At 42.3% G+C, this 24,139-nt stretch overlaps 1 protein-coding gene across 3 annotated transcripts in view; it reads right to left on the bottom strand.

Annotated features, from left to right (window-relative positions):
* MGAM (maltase-glucoamylase) overlaps positions 1-24,139 on the bottom strand; it is a 76,562-nt gene that overhangs the window by 16,411 nt on the left and 36,012 nt on the right. For all 3 annotated transcript variants that reach the window (XM_032483515.1, XM_006185395.3, XM_032483516.1), the window contains exons 14-34: positions 23,623-23,707; positions 23,390-23,507; positions 22,089-22,260; positions 20,689-20,805; positions 19,755-19,909; positions 18,431-18,515; positions 17,632-17,688; positions 16,977-17,101; positions 14,141-14,229; positions 13,424-13,473; positions 12,821-12,991; positions 9,714-9,866; positions 9,162-9,362; positions 7,968-8,122; positions 6,719-6,887; positions 6,359-6,455; positions 5,396-5,508; positions 4,341-4,466; positions 2,910-3,038; positions 2,541-2,651; positions 2,166-2,228 (exon numbers count right to left, since the gene is read on the bottom strand). In XM_032483515.1, coding sequence (XP_032339406.1) covers positions 2,166-2,228; positions 2,541-2,651; positions 2,910-3,038; positions 4,341-4,466; positions 5,396-5,508; positions 6,359-6,455; positions 6,719-6,887; positions 7,968-8,122; positions 9,162-9,362; positions 9,714-9,866; positions 12,821-12,991; positions 13,424-13,473; positions 14,141-14,229; positions 16,977-17,101; positions 17,632-17,688; positions 18,431-18,515; positions 19,755-19,909; positions 20,689-20,805; positions 22,089-22,260; positions 23,390-23,507; positions 23,623-23,707 — 2,541 coding nt within the window. The remainder of the gene's footprint in view (positions 1-2,165; positions 2,229-2,540; positions 2,652-2,909; positions 3,039-4,340; positions 4,467-5,395; positions 5,509-6,358; positions 6,456-6,718; positions 6,888-7,967; positions 8,123-9,161; positions 9,363-9,713; positions 9,867-12,820; positions 12,992-13,423; positions 13,474-14,140; positions 14,230-16,976; positions 17,102-17,631; positions 17,689-18,430; positions 18,516-19,754; positions 19,910-20,688; positions 20,806-22,088; positions 22,261-23,389; positions 23,508-23,622; positions 23,708-24,139) is intronic.

Raw genomic sequence — 24,139 nt, 5'->3', positions numbered from 1 at the left:
CTGTAAGCCGTGTTAGAAAACCTGGATATCCCCATGCAGAAGAATGAAACTGGACTCCTATCTTACAATGCTCACAAAAATAACTCGAAATGAATTAAAGGCTTAAATGTAAGACCTGAAACCATAAAACTCCTAGAAGAAAACACAGGAAAAAAGCTCCTTGACATCGGTCTTGGTGACGAGTCTTTTGAATTTGCTACCAGAAGCACAAGCAACGAAAGCAAAAACACACAACTGGGACCACATCAAACTGAAGGGCTTCTCCGCAGTAAAAGAAACACATCAACAAAATGCAAAGGCAACCTGTGAAATGGGAGAAAATATTTGCAAATCAAATACCTGATGGGAGTTAATATCCAAAATAAATTAAGAAACTTACACAACTCAACAGCAGAGCAACGAAGGGTTTTAAAAATGGAAAAGGTCCTGAATAGACATATTACCAAAGAAGACACACAAATGGCCAACAGGTTCATGAAAAGGTATTCAGCGCCGCTAGTCATCAGGGAAAGGCAAGTCAAAACCACAGCGAGATGTCATCTCACACTTGTTAGGATAGCTTTTATGAAAAAGACAAGAGACAACAGGTGTTGGTAAGGACATGGAGAAAAGGAAACCCTTGCACACTGTTGGTGGGAATGCAAATTGGTAAAGCCATTATGGAAAACAGTATGGAGTTTCCTCAAAAACTAAAAATAGAACTACCATATGATCCAGAAGTCCCACTTCTGGATATATATCCTGAAGGAAACAAAATTAATACCCTGAAGAGATATCTGCACACCCATGTTCATTGCAGCCTTACTCACAATAGCCAAAACGTGGAAACAACCTAAGCGTCTGTCCACAGATGAATGAATAAAGAACATGTGGTGTGTATACATACAATAGAATATTAATCAGCCATGAGAATTAAGGAAATTCTGCCATTTGCAACAACATGGATAAACCTAAGTGAAATAAGCCAGAGAAAGAAAAATACTATATAATCTCACTCATGCATGGAATCTATACAAACAAACAAAAAATAGTTGAACTCATAGAAACAGACAGTAGAAGGGTGGTTACCACAGGATGGGGGAAATGGGGAGGTGCTGGTCAAAGGTTGCAAGCCTTCGTTTGTAAGATGAACAAGTTTCTGGGATCTAATGTACAGCATGGTGACTATAGTTAATAATACTATATGTGTACTTAAAGGTTTACTGCTAAGACAATAGATTATAAGCATTCTTACCATATATATACACAAATGGTAACTACTTGAGCCTATGGACGCATTAATTAACCTGATTCTGGTCATTATTTCATGATATATATGTATATCAAATTATCACATTGTATACTTTAAAGATACACAATTTTACTTGTCAATTATTATTTCCCCAAGTTACGCTTGGGGAAAATATGAAAATAAGTAAATAAAACTCAAGGAGCCATGGCCCTGAACTTCTTTTGCAGATTCCTGTGTCCATGTGGGCTGCCTAGACCACCAAACTTCAAGGGATCTTCGGTGAGGAGCAACAGAGACAACAGGAAGCTAGGTCCTCTCCCTTGGAGTCTTATCTGAGATCTATTACAAATAAGAATCTGTCCCCAGCAGAGAGCAAGGTTTAAATATGGCTGGAAATTGGGAGATACGAGCAAAGTTGAGAAACCCAAGAAGGATGGCAGCAATTTAAAAGAGTGAAGATGGAGGAGCCTGTTCATGAAAAAGAGATGTACAGAGAAAATGACCCAACCACTACAGACACGGGTGGGAGACTGTGTAAAAGGAATACTCAAGACAACAACTGCAAAACCAACAATAAAAACAGTAAATATACTAATTCAGTTAAAAGACAGTGTTTCTCAGAGGTACCATCCAGTGGAAATTTCATGGATGTGTGGAATCTGACAGCCCTGGATTTGCAATCACCACTCTGTCACATAAGTAATTTCAGCCCTCTGGGTCTTAGTTATGCAAAGGATAATAAATGCCTACCTCCCGACTGGAGTAAAATATTACATGTAAAGTGACTGGCACACAGACGGACACACAGGACATGTTCCCTAAGTGAATTCCCCCTCCTCGCCCATGCCCATGAGACAGAGATGTCCAGCATCCTAAGTATGGTTGCACCTTCGGCAGCCCTGACTTCCCCCAACATCCACAAAGGGCCCTTTACCTCCAGCTGAGTGTCCCAGTCTAGAGACGAGTTTACAACAACATTAGGAAAATCAGGCCAGACCTGTGAAGAGAAAAATGTTCAAAGCAATGCACTAGATAATTTCTCTTATATAGCATTTTCTAAGAAGCTATAAACCATGTCCCAGAGGTAGTAATACTTTGATTTTCTTGTAGGATCAGCATAGAGAAAAGTGGATCCCACAAGGCAACACACATTCTTTAAAAACTCCTTAACAGTGTTGACAAATACTGATTGAGAAAATGAGAACTTCTGACCTCGGAGTCCAAATGGAAAAGGCAAAAAAACACGTAGAAACACACCGACAGTTACCACCCCCGGGCTGGGGATTAGGGGGTCACGCTCAGAGCGTACCTTTCCCCAGACAATGCTTCCATCGCTTGGGTCTTTGATGAAGACATCTTCCTCCACACCCCGCGTGAAGGCAGGATAGGGCTTTGTCTCGTTGCCAGAGATGGCTGGGTCCTGAAGTTCAAGCACAGGTCAGGAGAGAAAACCAAGGCCAGAGAATGACAAGGACAGGAGAAAGGAGAATTCCTCAGAAGGGAAGGCATCGGCTTCCACCTGAGCTGTAGGGCTTCTGTGAATCTGGGGAGATGCACTTTCCTTATTGAACTTCAATTTCTCCACTCAGAGCAGGGAAGGAAACACAGCATAAAGCTTTCTCCACCAAAGCCCACTCTCTCTTCCCAACAGACTGCACCCGCTCCCGTAGGGACTGACCAGGATGAGGATGACCCGCATCCCGTCAGCCTGGATGCGTGTAATCAGAGCTGGGAGCCCAGCAAATTCGGGGCCGAGGGTGAAGTCCAGCTGCCGCTCCATGTAGTCGATGTCGGCGTACTGCACATCCTGGAGGAGGACAAAGGACACTTGCAAAAGTCCAGGTTCCAGATGGGACAACGCACCACTGACGAATGGTGAATTTCAGGTGTCTTTGTGATTCTTTCAAGTGCCACCTCTCTTGTTTGTTAGGTAATAGGTTCTGAAAAATTCGCCTAATTTCTCATTTTCAGTCATAGAACAGGGAAAAAACTATACTAGCAAAAAACAGGATGATGATGCCTAGTTAGCAGGGCTGTGGAGATAAACGAAAACAGCAGATGAGAAAGTGCTTTGTAAAGGGCCAGTATATGGAGTGACTGTGGTTACCTCCCCGAAGCGGGTGCCCCTGGTATCAGTGGTTCTTGTTCAGAGAAAATAGCATAATGGAAACTAACTGGTACAAATACAACATGGACAGTAAATCTGCTAAAAACAAAACAAACAAAAATATCTATAGTGCTTTGCAATCACCAATCCTGGGGGTTATCAGACACAGCTTTCTTATTTTTTCTTTAAATTTTTAGGGGGGAGGGGAGATGATTAGGCTTGCTTATTTATTTATTAATGGAGGTACTGGGACTGAACCCAGGACCTGGCTCATGCTAAACACGTACTCTACCACTGAGCTGCACCCTCCCCATAGCTTTCTTATTAAGAATAAAATATTGCACACTACACTTTCCAGTAATAGGAACAATTGTAAACAAAGGAAAAATAAGTAGAATAAAATTAAATATGTAAGTGGTTTGTGGGCCCCATGCTTTGATTAGTAGACCCCCCTTGTCTTCAAGTGAAGGCAGAGTTCGTTTCCATATGTATTTCCTCTGGAAACCAGTCCCTGGTTCCTGCATTCAGCCAGGAATTAGCTCAAAGCTGTGGGAACACTGGGCTGCAGCACTGGCAAAGCGCTGGAACTGAGTTTATATCTATACACACTCTGGTCTGCCTGAATTGGGGTCAAATTCTTTTAATTATGCAAAACTACTGTTTGGGTAACCTTTTATTCTTATGGTACCAAAGATGTTTTCGACTAAATGTTGTGAAGTCATGTGAAAGAAACGGAAGTATGATCTTGCAGAAAGAGCCTTGGAGCTGGCCCCATGTCCTCCTCCACCTCCTTTGGCAAATCACTGTGACTCTTCAAGTTAGGCACAATGACCTCCTCACCCCACCTTGTATTACTGTGTAGGAGTGAGGCTGAGTGTGCTATTGCATGAGAAAGTACTTCGTAATTTTATAAAACCCGATAAAAATCAGGCAAACTAATCCAGATATAGAGACAACAAGGTTTGGCTCTGGGGCCAAGTACCCCCAAGACTGACAACGTACATAGGGGATCTGGGCAGCCACCATGTCATCATACAAGCTGGCAATCTCAGAGTCGTTCTGGTATCCATAGCGACACAGCTGAAACCCCAAGGACCAGTAAGGAACCATCACTGGCCGACCAATCAACTAGAAAATAAACAGAATTTAATTCTTAAAAAGGAGAATCTGGATTGAAGTCGTACACGAAGTGATAAGACTGTATTTCCAGTGTCCCCACTTAGATAATCACCAAATTCAAATCCAGACAGAAACTAAGAGGATGCAGAGCCACGGGGATAACTTGGATAAAGCTTCCTGCTAGGCTTAATCGTTTTCCCTGGGAGTTTTTAAAAATCTGATTTTTCAATCTGATTTTTCACTCTGATTCCTAGTGGTAGTCCAGCTTACTGGTTAAGAACACAGAATCCAGACGCAAAACACGGGCTACCATATAGGCTCCAATCTCTGCTGACTATGTGACTCTAGGCAAAAGTGAAATAACCTCTTGTACATCTGCTCTTCACTTGTAAATTGAAAATAATAATGTATTCATTTCAGTGTTTTTGTGAAGACTGAATGAGTGTATAAAGTACTCTGACATGCAGGAAGTAATAGATCAGTGACACATACTAAGTTTTATATCAGTGTTTGTTGCTGCTGACAAAACAACTGTCATGACCACTAGGACCACAATTACCACCACCACCATCACCATCATCATCACTACCACCACCACCATCACCATCATCATCACTACCACCACCACCATCACCACCACCACCACAATCATCACCACCACCATCACCACCACCACCATCACCATCATCATCACTACCACCATCACCACCACTACCATTACTACCATCGCCACCGTCAACTATCACCAGTGGCACCATGGCTACTTCTACTCTGCAATGTTTTGACAGGCTACAAATTAAATGGTTACTGGGATGTATTTATTGTTCCTTATTCTATAACCTACTCGTCTTCCAGAAAGACCAACAATTCTAGTTATCATCTAAGAACTACAGAAAGTGCTGTATAAATACTTACTAACCAATTAAATTCTCTCCTACCTCAGTGTACTGCTGGGTGACAAGCTCTGGAGTTGGCCCCAACACCACATAGAAGTCCAGAACTCCTCCTGTGGTACGGTACGTCAAAGCAGGCAAGGGCTGGAATGTCACATCTGGAAATGGAGGAAAATGCCAGTCAATCTGGAAACCTCCAAGTGAGAAATTACCCCCTGAAATTCACACATTCTCCCTCTTCCTTTGCCTCCTTACTGTAGAGTATTGAGGGAAGGTGTTTTGTACCATAGCTACACAGAATTTTAAAAGGTGAGTGAAAGTCTGCAGGGTCCCATGCCTGGATTTTTTTTCCCTTTGGTGTGCTTATTATCCTATTATATGTTTTGCCATTCTGCTCTTTCAAATTAATAGCAATTTTATTTTAGAATAGTTTAAGACTTACAAGAAGTTGCAAATATAGTCCTGAGAGTTGTCTTGCACACTTCACCCAGCTTCCCCTAGTGATAATATCTTACATTGTATGTCGTCAAAACCAGGAAACTGACACTGATTTAATACTATTGACTCAGGTGTAGGCCTTATTCAGATTTCACCAGTTTTTACATGCATGCTTTTTAACTCCACCTCCTGATTTTCCACCTCCTTTCCAATACACTGTACCAATTTTCTTCACACCCTCGTACCCTCAGAGTGAGTGCTCTGATTCATGGCTTCATCACTAATTCAAGTCATATGAATGGCTCCTACTGGCTGACCTCTGGATACTTGGTTTTGTTATCCCTTCTACATGGTTTTTGCCAAATAGAAGTTGAGTTAATCCTTGCTACTACATGTTACTGGACTGAAATAAATAGAAAGACTAAACAAAACAAAGGGAAAAAAGCAAAACAAAACACTGTCCACAAGATAATAATTTTGTCTTTGGGGGCAACTTGGTCAAACACATTCTAAAGTTCCTCCAGAATGACTGATTCACCAAAATAAGGGGCTAGGCTGCCATCATCTCACCCATGGCATTGCTGTTTAGCAGGAGCACTCCGTGGGCACTGCCGTCCTCCTCCAGTGCCATGTAGTAGGGGTGGACACCGTAGGAATTCTTCTTGTACTGGGAGAGTCACAGGGAGAGGAGAGGTTTAAAGATACTGTGGCTGAGAAAGAAACTCAACAAAAATTGATTGAAATGGTATGTCTAGACTTCTCCATGAAATAAATTAAACACACGAAAAACAAAGAAGCCTGAGAATTGGCCCATTTGTCTAAAAGCAGAATGTGACCATCCAAGTTGAGTCTGGAAGGATGACACATGTAGTGTCCACAGTGTGGGCCGACAGAGACACAGGCACACGTTCCCAAAGGCTCTGCCCTTACCCCTGGGGGCTGGTCTCTGGAAAACATGCCCCACGTGTTCCAGTTCAAGTCTCTTCGAAAGGCCGTGTGCTCGGTTTCCCCAAAGCCATAGAGGTACTGGGAGGGGAGGCGCGTGGAGATGCGGATGAACATGTCGTTGAACGTGAAGCCAAGGAGCTGAGAGTCCCAGCTGCAACACAAAAGGGCGAGTTTGCAGAAGAAATGGGCTGTTCTCCTGGCTTCAAACAGCTGATTTCTCAGGAAGATTGAACTCTTGCTTTCTTTCCTGACCCAGAACCCTGAGAACCTCCCAAACAAAATATCAAGTCTATACAAACTAAATAATCATCGACGTCCTGGCTAAAAGCCCAGGAGCCAGCTTCCCTCTTCTGTTTTCCTCTATCACTGCCTCCTTTCAGGTGTCCCTCCAGTTGCCAGACCCAGTCACTGTCACCATCTCGGTCCCCACCACCTCACAGCAGCCCTAGTTTCCACTCTTGTCCCCACTGTGGTCCATTTTCCACAAACCATCCAGAGTGATATATTTTTGAAGCATCTCACAAAATGCCACACCCTTGTTAACAATTCTTCAGTGATTCCTCATCAAAACATTTGATGAGATCTTCAAGGCCATTCCTGATCTGAAGCCACCTAAACCCCAGCCTCACCTCCCACCACTCACAGCCTTACTTGTGACACTGCTCCAACCACACAGGACTTTCTTCTCCTTAGTATGGCAAGCTTGTGCCTGTTGCCTGGCCTGTGCCCAGACTACTCAATCTGTCCAAAGTGTTCTTCCTCTTCCCCCAGATCTCCACATGAGTGGCTCATGCTCCTAATTCAAATGTCACCTCCTTGGAGAGACTTGCTCTGACCACAGATTCCCCTTGATTCTCAATTTCCTTGTTCGTTTTCCTACGTGGCGGTTGGCACTATCTAAACCACCTCATATTTTCACTTAAATTATTTTTGTTATTTACTTATTATTTTTTATCATGAAGAGAGATCTTATCTTCTATAACCAACTGATATAGAGAAGGCATCCTGTAAACATTTGTTGAATGAATCCCTAGGTACCTGCAGCTGCTTCAGTAATTACTCCCAGGGCACTAAAGGTTTCTCCTGAAAACAGATCTGAAGGAAATAACTTATTCGTGAAACCCGAAGGGGACAGTGTGTTGCTTTGAGCAGGACTGCCTCCAAGGACAATAGACCTGGCAACGAACATACAGGTAATCATCAATTCCAAAGCAGACCAGGAGCCATTTACATTACAGTGCCCGTACTCTTCCGACGAACTTCAATCCCAAATGGGTTCTTCTTAATGAGGACCTCATAGAGTCGACTCTCAGGGGTGCTGGATGGAACCTCGGGGATGTTGAGAGGGATTGGGACTTCATACCGGTTGTTGTCGGGATCATAAATCTAGGGCCAGAGGAAACAGATTTCAGGCAAGTTGAGTACTCTTGAAACCTATACCCTTAGACTCTTTGACAAAAGGGTCTGAATGCTGTATTTCTTTGTCTTCTTTAAGCTCACGATCCTGGGAATTTAAGTAACAAATCAAAGATTAACATCAAATTTATCATTTTGATCTAAGTCTGTCATCTCTCATTTATAAGCCTCTATTATAGTAACACATTCCATCGATATTATTTCTACCTTGGAAAATCAGACCAGAAGTTTATGACTATATTCTTTATTACTTTGTATGTAGGTGGATGAGTGTATGTGAATACCTGAAAACTTTTCTGAGTTGAAAAACAATGCCCCCCAAAATCATGAACTCTATTTGATTAAAATAATCATAGACGTTCATGCTAAAAACGGGGTCTGAATTGATTCACTGAGTGCCTACTATCTTCTTGTCTCATACTGTACTAGACACTAGGATTACTAAACTGAGACACAGCATTGCCTTTAAGAAAGTCACAAATTAATGGAGGTGAAGAGAGGTGCCCACAACACTGGGTGAATTGTACTAGTGCAGGGCTACAGAGAAGGGTTGTGAGATACAGGGAAGGAAGTGCCTAACAATGTTTCTGGAAGACTGAGATGCTTTCATGGGGGAAAAGGATGAGTCTTGAAGCTTTGAAGCCATTAAACAAGCACAGAGAGAAAACCAAGTCATTTCTGGCAGAGATATAAATGCAAAGGCATAGAGAACTAAAAGAGGCCAATATTCTGGAGAGAGCTACTGTATAATCAGGAGGTGAGGAGGAAAGAGTTAAAGCTGGAAACTTGGGCAAGTTCATTTATTTCAAACGCATTAGGTGATTCAGAACGGCTCTCACTGTCCCATCAGTGGTTTCCGATTACTCTGAGGATAATGACCTAGTGTACTGCAGCATGGTTCACCCAGAAGAGCATACTTAACTCTGGGTTCTGTAACCCTGACTAGCAAAAAGTAACGGAACTGAGAAGAGCTGAGTCAGTACTTAGTATACATACTGTAAACACGTACCTTAAACTGCAGCATGTTATCCTTATGGTAGGTCACATCCAGACGGAGGGAGCTCACAGGTGTCGAGGGCAATGTGTAGGCATAAGGGGAAGACTTCAAGGAGATGACAGCTGTGGCCCCATGGGAGTCATACTGAATATCACCAACAGAGTACAGATCATTGATGAAATAGCAGAAAGGGACTCCAGGAGAACTGGATTCCTGAAAAGTAAAACAAATCCAGCTCAGCATGGGTCCTAGGATTATCAAATACAAAGGGGCTAGGAAAGGCACTTTGCAGGGAGATGAAGATAAAATCACTCACTTTCTTACACAGTCTTTGGCAGTGACATTAGTTTAAATTTCTGGTCCCCATGCAAAATACTTGTTTAAAACAAAATCCCACTCCTGTCCCTACCTATTCTTCACATCCAGATAAAAACTCAGGCTGCTTTGGAAGTCCTTTCTTTCTGTGGATTTTAAGCAGTGATACAGGTACTGATGCTATGCTCGGGAAATTGTAGATTAAGTGTAGAGGGTTTTACTGTACATTAACACCGTCAGCATGGTTACCTCCCAGACACAGCCGCGGGCAGCACAGTTTTCCGCAGAAGCACCATTCTCATCAGGGTAACAGTCTATTTTTTCTGCATCCCTTATCTTCACATCCCACTCCACCGTGTATGCTTCTCCCAGGACAAGGTCAATTCCTGTGATGAGGGCCACCTGGAAGAATGAGGCAGCTTATCAAGGAAATTTATCCTTGGAACAAAGGCCTTGCAAGATCTGAAACTTCATTTAAGAAAGAAAATAGAAATCAGACCAGACACTCAACAATCCGAGTCACACAGCACTGGAGTTCACATGAAGAGAGAAGGGGGCAGAATCCAACCAGTGACCACAGGGCAACTGTCATCATTCTACCTTGTACATAACATTTTGAAAAGAATCAAGTCAAGTAAAACCTTCAGTAATCACAGAAGGTGATTTCTTTTCCTTCCCTAGCTTTTCTTTTTCTTTCTTTTCTCCCCTAACTTCACTTCCTCCTCCTTATTTTGTCAGGGTGGCTCACCTCTGCACTCCCCATACAGCACAGCACACACAAGCACATGGTCTCATCCCAAACCGAGATCGTCTTCTTGCCCCCCATTCCCGAAACCAGTGTTCCCTCACTGTCTGGACTCGGGGCAAGAACACAGAAATGAGAATCATGGGGCCAGGGTTCTCACTGCCATTCCACTGTGGAAACTCAGACAAATTACTTCAATTCCTTGGGTTTCAGTTTCATCAACTGCAAAACTGGTCAGCTGGCAAGTTCATTCCATTTCCTTCCATTTCTAATGTCCCAGCCTCTTCATTTCTTTAAACCCAAAGTCTCAAAACTTGAAACTTTCTTGAGTCCCATTCACTAATTCAAATATTTCAGAATATGAAAATGAATATATATATGTATTCATGTATGACTGAAGCAATGTGGTGTACCCCAGAAATCGACACATTGTAAACTGACTGTACTTCAATAAAAATAAATAAAAATAAAAATAAATTTTAAACCCAACAAATATTTCATATTTTTCTGTGTTCATCTCTTCTTTAATTATTAATTTCTATAGAGAAAGTTCTCATTTGTCTAGAGTTATAAAATCTCATTCTAAGGATGCTCACCCTTCTTCCAGTATCTCCCCAGTCTACGTCATATTATACTTCTCTGGACTACAAACCCCACCTCAGAACAATATTCTTACAATGGCATATGTTGATTCAAGGATCAGTATGAGACCCTTTGAGAATTAGATCAGATCCTTCTTATTCTGGTACCTAAAACCCTCCAAAATCTGACCACAGTTAATCTGTCCAAACTAGTCTCCTTCCAAAAGTGGATCCTCCCTGTTCTAGTTACACAATACAGACTGACAAGGCTGTTCTCAGAATTGAGACTGACTTATTCTGACACCTCAACCTTGAGTGCTTTCTCTAGAAAATACCCTTTCTAGGAAAATGGTGCCCGTTTTTGGACTAGACTGCTAGCTGCCTGCCCATATAAAATTCCCTTCTTACTCACTATTTCAGTTTAAAACACTTAAGTTCCCAATTAAGAACTATTTTTAACCCATGTAACATAGCTGTGGCCATTAATAGGTAAGTAAGTCTGCTGGGAGTTGCCAGCCAAGTGTTTCGTGTTTCGTTCTTTTTTTTTTTTTTTAATTGAAGTATAGTCAGTTTACAATGTTTTGCCAATTTCTGGTGCACAGCACAATGTCTCAGTCATACCAAGTGTTTCTTTCTTGATTTAAGGGTCTGCCCCTCCCTTCCCCTTTTTCTTCCAGTTTCTTCTTTTTTTATTTTTACTCTTTTTCTAACAAAGCCATAGCGATGAGGATTAAGCCACCACTTGTAATCACAAGAGAAGAAAAGACTTCAGCCCTGATGATCTTGAGTCACTGAAGCAACGCCAGCAACTGACCACTTCCTAACCTCCTATTGCATAAAGAAAAAAAAAACCACAATTTGTTGAAACCACCATTCTGCTGAGTTTCCTGTCACTTGCAACTGAACAAATCTCTACCAGATGCACCATCTTTCAAGGTACAATGCCCTGACGTCTCCCAAGGCTTCACTCAATTACTCCATTAAGCTTGTCAACATTAAACTGGACAGAATATGAGTTAACATTTTCTATTTGTAAGGCTGGGTTGCCTATCCCCTCCCAAATAGTTTCATGTGTATAAACTGTGTTTTCCCATCACCTAAATTCAAACAATAAAGGAGTTCCTTTGATTGTATATTAATTAATTTACTTATCAAACATTTAGTTAGTTTATTTTTTATATGCATCCTAGCTTGCACTTTGCTGTGCACATAACCAGCTATATAATACTTTATTTCTCACTTTGTAATGTATGCATCCTCAGTGTATGTTGTCAGGACAAAATGTCAAATGCCACCGATTTATCACTATAGTAGAAGACTAAATTTACTTATTTTCTCCAAATATGGAAGGTCCCTCACCAACCATGCTAACCCAGCAGCTTCCAAACTCAGATCATTCAACGTCTGTGTAATAAGGAGTGTTTGGAGAAAGGATTCTGCCTGACGCTGAAATTTCAGAGGAACTGATTACAACTGATCAGGAACATCAAGTTTCATTCAAAGTGATGAAAAATCATTTTATCATTATCATTGAACCAAGTAAGTAGCCATTAGCTAAGTTTACCAAGTTCTTTGACTTAAAATACTTCCTAAAAATGTATGTGTTGGAGTGAGAATCTGTATAGCTCAATACAGTTTAAAAAAAAGTGCATCTCAAAATTCTAACTAATAGGAATCCCACCTCCCACCTCAACCCTTCTAGCATCAGTCAGCAGCTCTCAGACCCAGTTTTCCTCTAATTCTGACTTCACTCCTCTTCTGTCCTGGTCAGAGGGGACAGCAGACTGAGGAGCAGATAAGGGAATAAAGATAAAAAGTCCATTTTACTTCATCCCGGTCTCTCAGCAGCTCACTTATTCTTTCTAGCTCTGACCCACTCCTCATTTTTTTTCTGCCCTAACCCTCCGATTTCCCCACTCCAGTCTTCAGAGTGTACTCTGGTCCTTCAGAAACCCATGCAACCTTGGCAAGAAGGACCACCTTAAGCTGTAAAAAATTCTTGATAAACTATTTCCAAAATGGAGTTTTACCTGTAGGTCAGAATCATAAGTGACATTAGGAGAAACATGACTTGGGTGGACACCATTGTGTTTCACTGTAATGTTGGTAGGTTCCTGGGTCCCAAGGATTTTAATCTCTTTAAATACTAAATTATTGGGGTCTGTGTAGGTTGACTGCAGAATTTTCACATCCAAGCGGTTCTGCAAAACAACGAAGCACAAAGGTCGGTGTAGAATACACAGATTCTCAGGTCACGCAAACATCCCATCAGAGACCAGATACCCAAAACTGCTCTGAATGCCTCTTGGCTGTCTCTGCTAACGTGTGCTCAAGAAGTACAAACTTATTTTTCCCCTGAGGGGTGGGGAAGAAGAGAGACAGAAACACACACACACAGAGAACATTTTTTAAAACTTCATTTAAAAAGACAGACTGCTTTGATTTATCCATATCATTGCCACTTTTTACCAACATGGATGATTCAATTATTGGGCATTAAAGTCATAAACTGAAATGTGTCAGCCTGTTGTCATAAATGAAGCTACAAATATAATTACACACAGACACAAACACAAAGAACTGATGGTCATACAAAAGCCCACACTTAAGATGCATAAAAATATACTACTCACTTGGGTGACGGAAAACTCACATAAGAGATAAGCTTTATTGGCCACAGTATCTGAAAGCGAGAGACAAACAGGTCAGACTCCAGCCTACCCACTCCAGAAGGACGGCTTTCCTACTGGTGCTGCTTGAAACTACATGTTGACAATGACAAGGCCAAGCCACTGTTTTCCCTTTTCCTTCTGACCTTAACCTTGAAAAGTTCCCTTCCAAGGGCTTCCAAGGCATAGTCCCCAAGTGAATCTGTTTCCTAAGCTTGAGCCACAAGAGTTGTTAGTATATTGGAGACAGAAAAAAAAAAAATGTGTTAAGAAGCATGGCTAGATACAGGCCTACTTGAAAAGCGGATTCTCACCACCCCACTGGCATGGGTATGTTTTACATATCATTCATTTTGTTCTTAAGTATTTGGAGGGGAGGCATGTGCATTGAATGGCAGAAACAATCTTGAAAACATCTCTTACAGGTGCCCGTTGACAATCAAATGAGAGCCTACACATAGAGCTGGCCAGTGGGAGAATTCTAAGAGGTAGAGTTGTGTTTTCCTTCTGTCTGTGGTCCATCTACCACTACTCTTGAACAGCACAACCAAGACCAAAGTTCTTCTCTCGAGTGATTAATGCTCCAGTGCCTGGTGAGACTTCCCGCACAGCTGCATGACCAGCAGGAGTAACCAAAGATGCAGGTTTGGGAAACAGCGACATTGTCATAACAGTGCTCACCTTTCGTTTCCCCATCATCCCAGAAAAGTTCGCCTTTTGCTTCTTTGTTCTCATCTAGGGCAATGATAAGACCAAGAGGGTTCCTTCGACTGTGGGAAATAAGATTTATGTAAGAGGCGAAGACTTGGGACTCAAAAGAATTTTGCTAAATGAGCTGTGAAAGATTCTACCAGATTTCACATGGGAAAGGTTACCAGCAGCAGATGGCTCCGCTTTCTTTGGGCACAAAGGCAAAATCAACATGGGCATCATTTTCTAGAATTAGTAATGTCACAGGAGACAGAAGTAACCAAACGTCAGCCATAAACATCTATGTAGGAGGCAAGAATTTAAGCACCAGAATCGTTGCAATTGCTACAATCAAAGCTGCTGATGCAACTACTATTTTGAATACAGGCTATTAGAAGAAGAAACCCTGGATTGTAACTGGCTCAGTCTAATCATTTAGAGATGATACGTGCAGGAGAAGCATTAACTACAGTGGGAGGGATATATTCTTTTCCCTGCCTAAGAACCAGGTTGAGAAAGCAATAAGATACAATTCAGTCTATCGCATTTTATATATATATATATATATATATATATATATATATATATATAGACACACATGTATACACATATATACATACACACATATATTTCCATATATACATATATAATGTACACTGTAGGATATAGAGATATATAATGGCAATTTTCTGACTTTGACTATTTATTATTAGTTAATTTCAAAAGAAAAATTTAACATTCTAATTATCTGCTTTATAGACTATGAAATACAAACACTACTCAAAAGATGCTGAAATAGATGGATGTAGAGAAAGAGGGAGAAAGGAAGAGGGACTTCATGTGGCATCTCTCCTGATTTCACCACTCCTCGACATAACCTCCTCGTCCTGTTGTGTCCACCCCATAGGATTCTGTCACAGGTCAGCCTTCCACCCTGCCCTATGCAAGCCAGGTTCCCTTATCAACAAAATCACCTGCTTTCATTTAACAGGCATGTACCGAGTAGCTCTCATCGCTAGGAGGTCTAAGAGATACAAAAACAAGTACACTGCAACTCCACTGATGACCTTAAATATTATAAGAAAGATTGAACACATTCACCAAATAGTCAAAACGGAAAGAGTAAAGAGTGGCACAAAATTGAAATACTTTTAGGAGTCCACAGTAAAACATCCTGCAGCGTGGAGGCCTAGCTATGTTGGAGGACACTACATACGTTGAACGACTCACCCACTAAAACACTCCTTGGGCCCAGATAAATTAAACACATGATCATTGAAGGGTGCTAATGTGACCCCCAAGTTGACAGCATTCCTGGCTTGCAGCCAAAGAGAAGGCTAAGCCTCTTTGCAAGCAACGAGGGCCATCCTGGGATCCTCAAGATCACATTTGAAAAAGAAAAAAAGGAATGACTAAACACACAAGGTATCAAGCCAACATGAAAGACAGTTGGCAAAGACAACTGACAACAGATTTAGATCCTTCTGAGGATTTTAGATCACGGAACTTTCAGATACAAAGTATAAAATAACTCTGATTGAAATACTTAACAATATTAAGGAGGAAAGAAAAAAATCAGCTGAATAGCAAAAAAAGGATAAAAAAAATGAGCAGAAAGTTGGACGTAGCAGCACTCCCTCTGCTGGAATCGTTGGGGAAGATTTCATCTGGTGGATGAAATCTGAGTTTAACCTGGAAGCTCAAGAAGACTGTGTCAGGCAAAGAATGCGGTAAAGGGGGACAAGCGCTGAAGCCCAGCTGCAGTGAGATAGACGACAATGCTCGGAGAAGAACACGATTTTTGGCATCACTGGTCTATAGGTGTGTATTAAGGTGTGTCTGGAGACAGGGTGTTAACTTGAAACCAGACTGTGATTGGCCTTGAACTAATGACAGAGTTTGGACTTTAACCTGGCAAGCAGCGGGTTGAGATCTTCATTTTGGAAAGCTAATTCTCGTACCCATATGCAGAACAGCATGAAGCTGAACAGTGGGAGAAAAAGAAACCAGCTGGTGTTGGCTGTATAAGCATTTTCCATCAGTATCATAAAAGTCTAGATTCGAAAAATTAAGGTAGTAAGGGGGGTTCAAAAAGAAAAGACAGATTTCTAACCTCCTCAAAGCTCCCTGTCTATTAAAAGCAAATAAGCAAAGACGTTTAGAGACAGATAGGAATGGGTGCCTCTTCAGTGCAGACGGAGCCTATGAGAATCATAAAATCTTAAAGGAGAGGTCAGTGACATGAAGGAGATTTGAAGTGCATAAGAGGGCATTTTTGAGTCCCATTCTGCATCACAAGAAAAAAAGGGCTTAGTGGGAAGAAAGGAAGGGGAAATGGAGGTTACGGGGGAGTGGGCAGTGGACCGCACTCCCCAGAAATGGGAACGAAGAGTCAAGAGTGCAGCGTGGTGGAACGATGGTCTGATCAAGGCAGGCGGGGTGAGCAACAGACCCCATTTGCCTGGAATCGAGGTTTCCCAAGACATGAGCCTTTCAGAGCTAAAAGTGAAGTGGTCCTGGGAAAACCAGGAAAGTTCACCACCCTGGCACTCAGTATGTTTTGAGGAGAAAGTCAAGGGGTTTAAGGAAGGACAAGGATTAAGGTCTTTCAGAATCCATTTGGATGGAGCTCCAAATCATGGCTTCCCCACAAGAGGCCTAGGGAAATCCAGGAGAGAGAGTTCAATGGCCACACACACACCCCGGTACCCTTCCTCCCCACATTCCATGTAATGCTTCAGCAGCTCCTACAAGGGCAACAGATGGGAGCAGAAACGAGCAGGTGTGTCAGCTTCCTCCGTAAAGGAAACTCCCAGCCATGCTGTACCTGGCCTCCGTGGTTGTGGCCGGCTGTTGTGTGGGGAAGATATAGCCACCTCGAAGGTGAAGCCCGATTTTGTCTCCAGGAAGTTCCATCTCCACTCTCTGCTTCCTCCATCTCACGCGGGCCCCCTGATGCAGCAGACAAATCAAACATGCTGGCATGACACCACAGCACCTCCACCTCCTACCCACCTGCTGAGCCAACTGCAGCTCTCCTTTTCCCCCCCTGGCTGAATGCCTGTCTAGTCAGGCAATCAAACAAGGGAAGGAAAGGAATTTAAGAATAATAAGTTTTATGATCAGTTGGGAGTTTGGGGGGGGGCAGTGACATCATGCTGAGGCTAGTTGACATACATTATATGAATGGATAGTTCTAAACACGTCATTTGACTCATGTCCAAGCTCAAACTGTCCATCAGTCCCAATATTTGCCCAAGAGACACTCTACTTCAGTCTTTGTCTTATTAATGAATAAAATATATGAAAGTATCTTTTTTCAGATTTCATCATGACTCGTGTCAAGTGACTTAAGCTCGTTTTAAAGACTCTGCTACGACATTACAGAAACACTCCTCGGTGCACGGAGAGATGTTTCTCTCTACAGGGAGGTGTCTTGTCTATGCAGCTGCGGGAGTTTAAGAAAAGTCAAAGCTACTTACAGTCTCGTAGTCATACCAGACGGCGTCAGGCACATACGCTGTCACTTTCTCTGCTCCCTGAAATGAAAACATTGCTCTTCATGATCCAGCCTCTGAAGGGGGAAAATAGATTTCCTAGCACTTCCTAGGGAACTTCTTAACCACATACTGAAAGTGCACAAATGGTCTCTCTTTTCTCTGTTATCAAATGATAATTTTCTTCCAACAGAGGCAATAATTTGGCAACTCAAAGAAAGATCCCAGATGGAACCATATTAGGAATAATAATAAAGATGATGAAATACATGATGTGGTTAGAGTTCCAGCTTTATATTGTTTACCTCGTTTAATCTTCCCAACGGTCCCCAGCGATACATATTCTTATTACCTCAGCTTACAGCTGAGGAACCGGCACAATGACTTGCCCCAGATCGCACTGGGATGAAACGGCAGAGGCAGTAACCACAGCCTGATCAGCCTGAGCTCAGGGTGAGTGCCGGGTGACTGCTCTGCCTGCCTCCGCATCACGGAGTAAGTAATGATCTGCTATGAGAATCTGATGACACATAGGAGCATCCTTAAACCCGGAGTCACCCACAGATGCTTCTACACTGACTGGAAACTTGGTCAAGAAAAAAAGACTCTCGAGAAAAAAAAATGTGTCACATCAGTCACCCAACCTCCCAAAACCCCAGCACAATCTCTTCTAGGCTGACCCAGCCACAGATGTGGGAAATGGGTTTGGAATATAAAGGAGAGAAATGGGAGGGTAGCAGGGACAAAAGCCAAGACCACCAGTGTGTCTCCATGGGACACTCGCCTCATTGAGAACTGGAGTGATGAGCAGGCTGGGCCCCCAGAGAAACTGCTGGTGCACATCCCACGTGTTGCTGTCCGCATAGAACCTAGAGACCAGAGAGATGTTCGCTGCCACTTGGACCACTGCTTCCTGGCAGCCCTCCCACCAGCCTGTCCAAAACATGCAAGCTCCCTGCTTGGAGACCCCCCTTCAGTTATTCTGTGATACCTCTTCACCCCCCACCTCCCTACTCCTGCAGGCAGATCCACTCTCCCCAGCCCATGTGCCCTCCTAGTCTTCCCCCAACTGGGACAGAAGTCCCTATTTCAGCGTCTATGCTAGGCAGGTTCTAGACTATAATTCCAATTGCCACATCCCCCTTTAAAAAATAAGCAGAATAAATAATACATTTTAAATTAAAAAAATTTTTTTTAGTTTTTTTGGGGAGAGGGAGGTAAATGGGTTTATTTATTTATGTTTAGAGGAGGTATTGGGGATTGAACCCAGGACCTCATGCATGCTAAGCATTGGCTCTACCACTGAGCTATACCCTCCCCAGTGATACGTTTTAAAACTTCAGCAGACTGTCAGGAAGGAACTGGATCCGATCACAAGAGAAACAAACAAACAAAAAAAAACAGCAGACAATTTAAAAGTTTACTCTTTTCTCTTTTAGCATATCTACCTTTTTAATATGGAATTCCAGGTGATAGAAAAAACTTACCCAAAATAGTAATAATAATAATTAGAATACATATTATTTTATATGTTAGAATAATATCATGCCTGAGGGCCTGAAATGCCAGACACCTAAGGAAATGAAATGACACAGGAAGCCTCCTAAGTGCTCTTTCTTAGAGTCAAATTAGAGATGCTCGTTGGCTGACAACAAAAATTCTGAATTCTGGAAGTGCTCTATGATATTCTTATCAGCATGTACATGGCAGGCTCATTCCCAGAGCCTGAATATAGTGCATCACGGAAAAGACCATCAGGTTCAAGTTATCAGATTCTTTAAATTAAGACCAAAGAAACTGAGGATGAAAGAGTTTGAATGATCTGTGTAAGGTACAGAGTTAGTTGGTGGTGGAACAAAGAAAAGACCCCAGATCCCATGACCTAGTCTAGTTCTCTCCCCCAAAAGGGAACAGGCTGTAACACTTAAATACACCCGAAACAGTACTAGGCAGCAACAGCCTTACAAGTTAGCAACTGGGTATTCAAATTCAAAAAAATGTATCTGAGTAACAGTTTGAATTGTTTTAATTTTCACTCTTCTGTTTGATGATACAGTCAACGTCACCCAGTTGCATTAACAAAACTCCTTTGGGTTAGGTGAACTTACTCGTGCAGAAGGGGCCTGGCCACCGTGTCCCCCCGGCTGTGGGCCTGGTAGAAGAGGGTGTAGAGGTGGGGCAGCAGGGTGTAGCGGACAGTAAGGTAGTGCCTGGAGGAATTCAGCAGCAGAGAATCAGCTCCAAAGGAGGCAGGGTCCTGGGCCTGGGAGGAGACAAGCGGTTGTAATTGTGATCTGGTAACAGCAGAAGCATCTGGGGAATTCAGATCTCCTTCACCACAGCCAGGCTCCTTCCCATAAGACCTGGGCCCCGGGTTGCAAACTCTGCCTCTGCGCAGCACAGGTGGGCAAGGCAGATATTTCGCCAAGCAAGTGGCCATTCTTCCCCTCGAGACTCATCCTCTTTCATTTCCTCTAGGGTTTCTCTCTCGAGAGACCACCATTTAAATAATTTTAAAGTATTTCCTCATTCGATTCTTATCACAAAATGAGCAATGTAGGTAAAGTGTATGGAGATTTGATAAAACAAACAAATGAACAAACAAACAAACACCCTTCACAGACTCGCCGCGTCCTTGACTGCCGCAGGAATAGCAGAGGCTGCAGCATCAGGGCATTTTCTTTTTTTTCTTTTCTTTTCTTTTTAAATTATTCTAAATCTTTTCTAGTACCTTTATTGTGGTGTAATCCCTGTACAGTAAACTACACGTATATCAGACGTACAATTTGATGAATTTTGATAGATGTATATACCAATGAAACCACCACCACAATCAAGATAGCTAACATGTCCATTCCTCCCCAAGAGGTGCACATTTCATGGGACATCACAGGACCCAGTTAATTACAATCAGTGATGCCAGTGAGCCCAAGTGAAGCATCGGGTAGGAAGCTGGCTCAACAGATTTCTCGGCGAGGATGCAGATCAATCCATTCCCATTGTTTACCAAATTTATCTTGATCATATCTCCTGGAGACTCACCTTGTAGCCTTGGCAATTGTGATTCCTGGAAAATGGATAAAATGCTCCCAGCTGCATCCACCTCCTGCAGAGCTCTTCAGGAGCATCCAGTGTAAAGCCACATATGTCAGAACCCACCTGGAAGGACACGCAGACTGCGTGTGTGCCTCATTCCATCACCCCGCCACGCCCCGCTTTGCTTTCTACCAGAGACCTGCCAACTGAACTCCACTAAGCTCTTCCTGAGAAGGCTAACATGCATGATCAAATCGATCTGTACTCTGTGTCCACTCTACTTCCAGGTGACTTCGAGTAGATGCCTTTCTGTGCCTCAGTTTCCTCATTTTGTTAAAGTGGGCACTAATTAGCTACCTGGGGTTTTAGGAAATGAGATAATGTAAGTAAGACACTTGACATACAATAGCTGTTTGATGATAGTAACTAGAAATACTGCTGCTATTATCATTTTGATCACAGCACTAGCAGAATTAATTTTCCAAAGCCTAAATCTGGCTGGGTCATTCATCTCTCAAAAATCAGGGTCTTCTGCTGCTCCTCCTTATCAGTGCCTCAAAACCTGGCTCCAACCCACCTTCCCAGCATCATTTCTCATTCCAATCCTACATGCTGATCCTTACAGACACACTGAATTTTCTCCCTTGCTGGTCTTGCTCAGGTTTATTTCTCAATCGTAAAGTGACCTCCCCCCATCAGTCTGACAAAATACACCCACTTTCAAGGTTAAACTAAGTGCCATCTTTTCCATGAAGTTACTCTTCTCTGTCTGTGACTCCCTTTGCTCCCCGTAAGCTTGTCAGAGTTGCTGAGTCCCTCACTCAGGACCTCTTTAAACATTTACTTTCTATGTTCCTGCTGGCACTTTTATCCTAGCTTGCCATAATTATGTACATACAGAAACTTTGAGGGGGGGGAGGAGGTGTTTCTGTTACTATATTTATGATTCTCTCCACCCTCACCATGCATACCTAACTCAACAGCCTGCACACAGTAGGAGCTCAATAAATAGATACACTGAACTGAACTAGAAGATGCCAAAGCCATCCCTATGGTGCTGGCAATATTATGTTTCCTCATCTGGGTTCTGGATACACAGATGTGCTCAGTATTCATCAACTGTATACTCGAGGATACGTGCACTTTTTCTGTCTGCATGTTATATTTGAGCAGGAAATATTCCAGCGATACCACTTCAAGGTTGTACTTTCTATCCTCATGAGGTGGTACAGGAAAGACCGTCGAGGTATCAGGGCTGGACTGATGTGTACGAAGCACATTATCTCTAGACGCTAAATCCCTGGGCCATGGAGGGCTGGAGAGGGGAGCCTCATCGTTTGGAAACTTTCTAGAATGAGGCTTTCTGGGGACTGAGGTTCATAAGAGAGCTCAGGATGTGGACTCACCATTGGGATACCAAAAAGGTTGAACTCGAGCATGGCAGGGATGGACCACTGGAGGTCGCTCCAGGTGGCCGCGTTGTCTCCTAACCAGTGGGCTGCAAACTTGCCAGACCCCGCAAAGGTAGAACGGGTTAAAATGAAGCTTCTCTTGTTAGGGAACACAGTCTTGACAGCTCTAGAAAAGGAAGGAGACTTAGGGAGTCAATGTGCAACCTTAGCGTGTCTCAGCCCAGGGGATGCAGTGACAACGTTGAGGAGCTCAAAAGTTAACACCCCGCTTTTCTCTTCTAGTGTTCTCCCTTTCAGCTGCTATTGGGGGCAGACTGCACTACTGAGTGTGTTTATATTTTGTTTTGCCTTGTTTTGCTTTAGTCATTTTATGTACATCATTAACTCTATGATTTCCAAAAGTTTCAAAAGCAGTCTTGAAGCTAGCAACTAGAAGTATACAATCTTTACGGAATGAAGGTGAAATTTAGCTTTACATAGATGTATATACATTAGTCTTACACATCATGTGGTTTCACAAAAATGAATTTGTGAACAGCCTTTTGGAACTTGTATTGTTTTAAAGTAGAAACACTGGTCATATATTGTAATAAGAAAAGACATTTTAAAATTATATATGTATGTGCATATTTTAAAGTAAATATAATCATCTTTTTTTTTAAATTATGTCTATATATAGACCTAAAAACTTTTGTTCTATGATTTTTTTCAACAACTTTCAAGAAGGCTAAAATTACACCCATGACTTTGCTAATGATCGAGTGTGGTTTTGGTCTGGCTTCTTGCTGCCACAGTTGCAGCAAGTAGAGTAAATTCTCAATACTTTTTCCTCGCTATAGAATTTTCATTCACATAAAGGTAGACACAGCACAGGAGAAGGGTATTGAGCCAGTACCTAAAACCCCAAAGCACATGAGGTCTACAAGTTACTCAACCCTCCATACTCTGGTCTACACAATATGGCGGAAGAAAATACACGGGCCTCGGACTCATGCAGAAATGAGTCCAAACTTTGCTTTTACAATTTATTAGCTGTTTGACCTTGGTCAAGTTACTTCTCTTTTTTTCTTCTAACCTTCCATTCTTTCATTTATTCATTCATTCTTTCATTATATACATTCCACAAGTATTGATTGGAGCCTTTCTTCCCTATGTGCCCAGGATTTTCTTCCTTCACTCCGTAATAACAACCATACTTATCTTGCCAAGTTCTTAAAAATAATACATTGGCATCTGGCATCTAGCAAGACTAACAGTCTGATCACGTATTAGGTCTGTAGCAACAATGGCCTTACTCTGCGGTGGCAATGGCCATGGAGTAGCCATACAGACTGTGGACATCGTAATGCTTGCCCCAGTGCTGCACTGCATCCATGCAGAGGCTCTTGCGGAACAGGTACCCATCCAGGACTCCTGGGACAAAGGAGGGATCAGTCAACGAGAGCCTAGGATGTTCATATCCATCCTTAGGAGTTCAAAATACCAGCTATGCATTCCCATTTCAATCAGATTAGCCACCAGCACTTACTGGGAGTGAAAGGGGGATAATTTAGATTGCTTGTGGAGCATCCTGAAACCGAACCATCAACGAAGTTGGCAACTTCATTCATATCCTGCAAGACGAAGGGCAGAAACTATTAAGGAAAAGTAACGTGTCTTCGTATGTTGTACTGATGGTGTCTTTTTTTTTTTTTTTTTTTGAGGACTCAGAAAAATAACTACAGGTATTTCTTTTTTTCAGGAGGTTCTTATGTAATGGTGAGAAACAGGTGTTCCTGCCCTGTCTTATCTACCCATCGAAGGTTTTTTGGAGAAGGGTCTTAAAATCCCTTCAAAATGATATATGTCTATCATTATTGAAAATGAAAAATTTCCAAAGACATCAGGTGAGAAAAATTTCCAATTTATATGATCCCCTATATATCAACTTATACATTCTCTAAATATCCAAACATAGCTATGAGTGCACCCACGCGCAAATGCACACACGTGCGCAAGCATACGCAGAGAGGGTGAGGGCAAGCGTGCCCCAACGGGCCTGCAAG

Source organism: Camelus ferus, chromosome 7 (genome assembly GCF_009834535.1).
Source record: "Camelus ferus isolate YT-003-E chromosome 7, BCGSAC_Cfer_1.0, whole genome shotgun sequence".
NCBI classification, from domain to species: Eukaryota; Metazoa; Chordata; class Mammalia; order Artiodactyla; family Camelidae; genus Camelus; species Camelus ferus.
The sequence above is the reverse complement of the archived record's forward strand: the minus strand, read 5'-3'. Positions and strand labels throughout refer to the sequence as shown.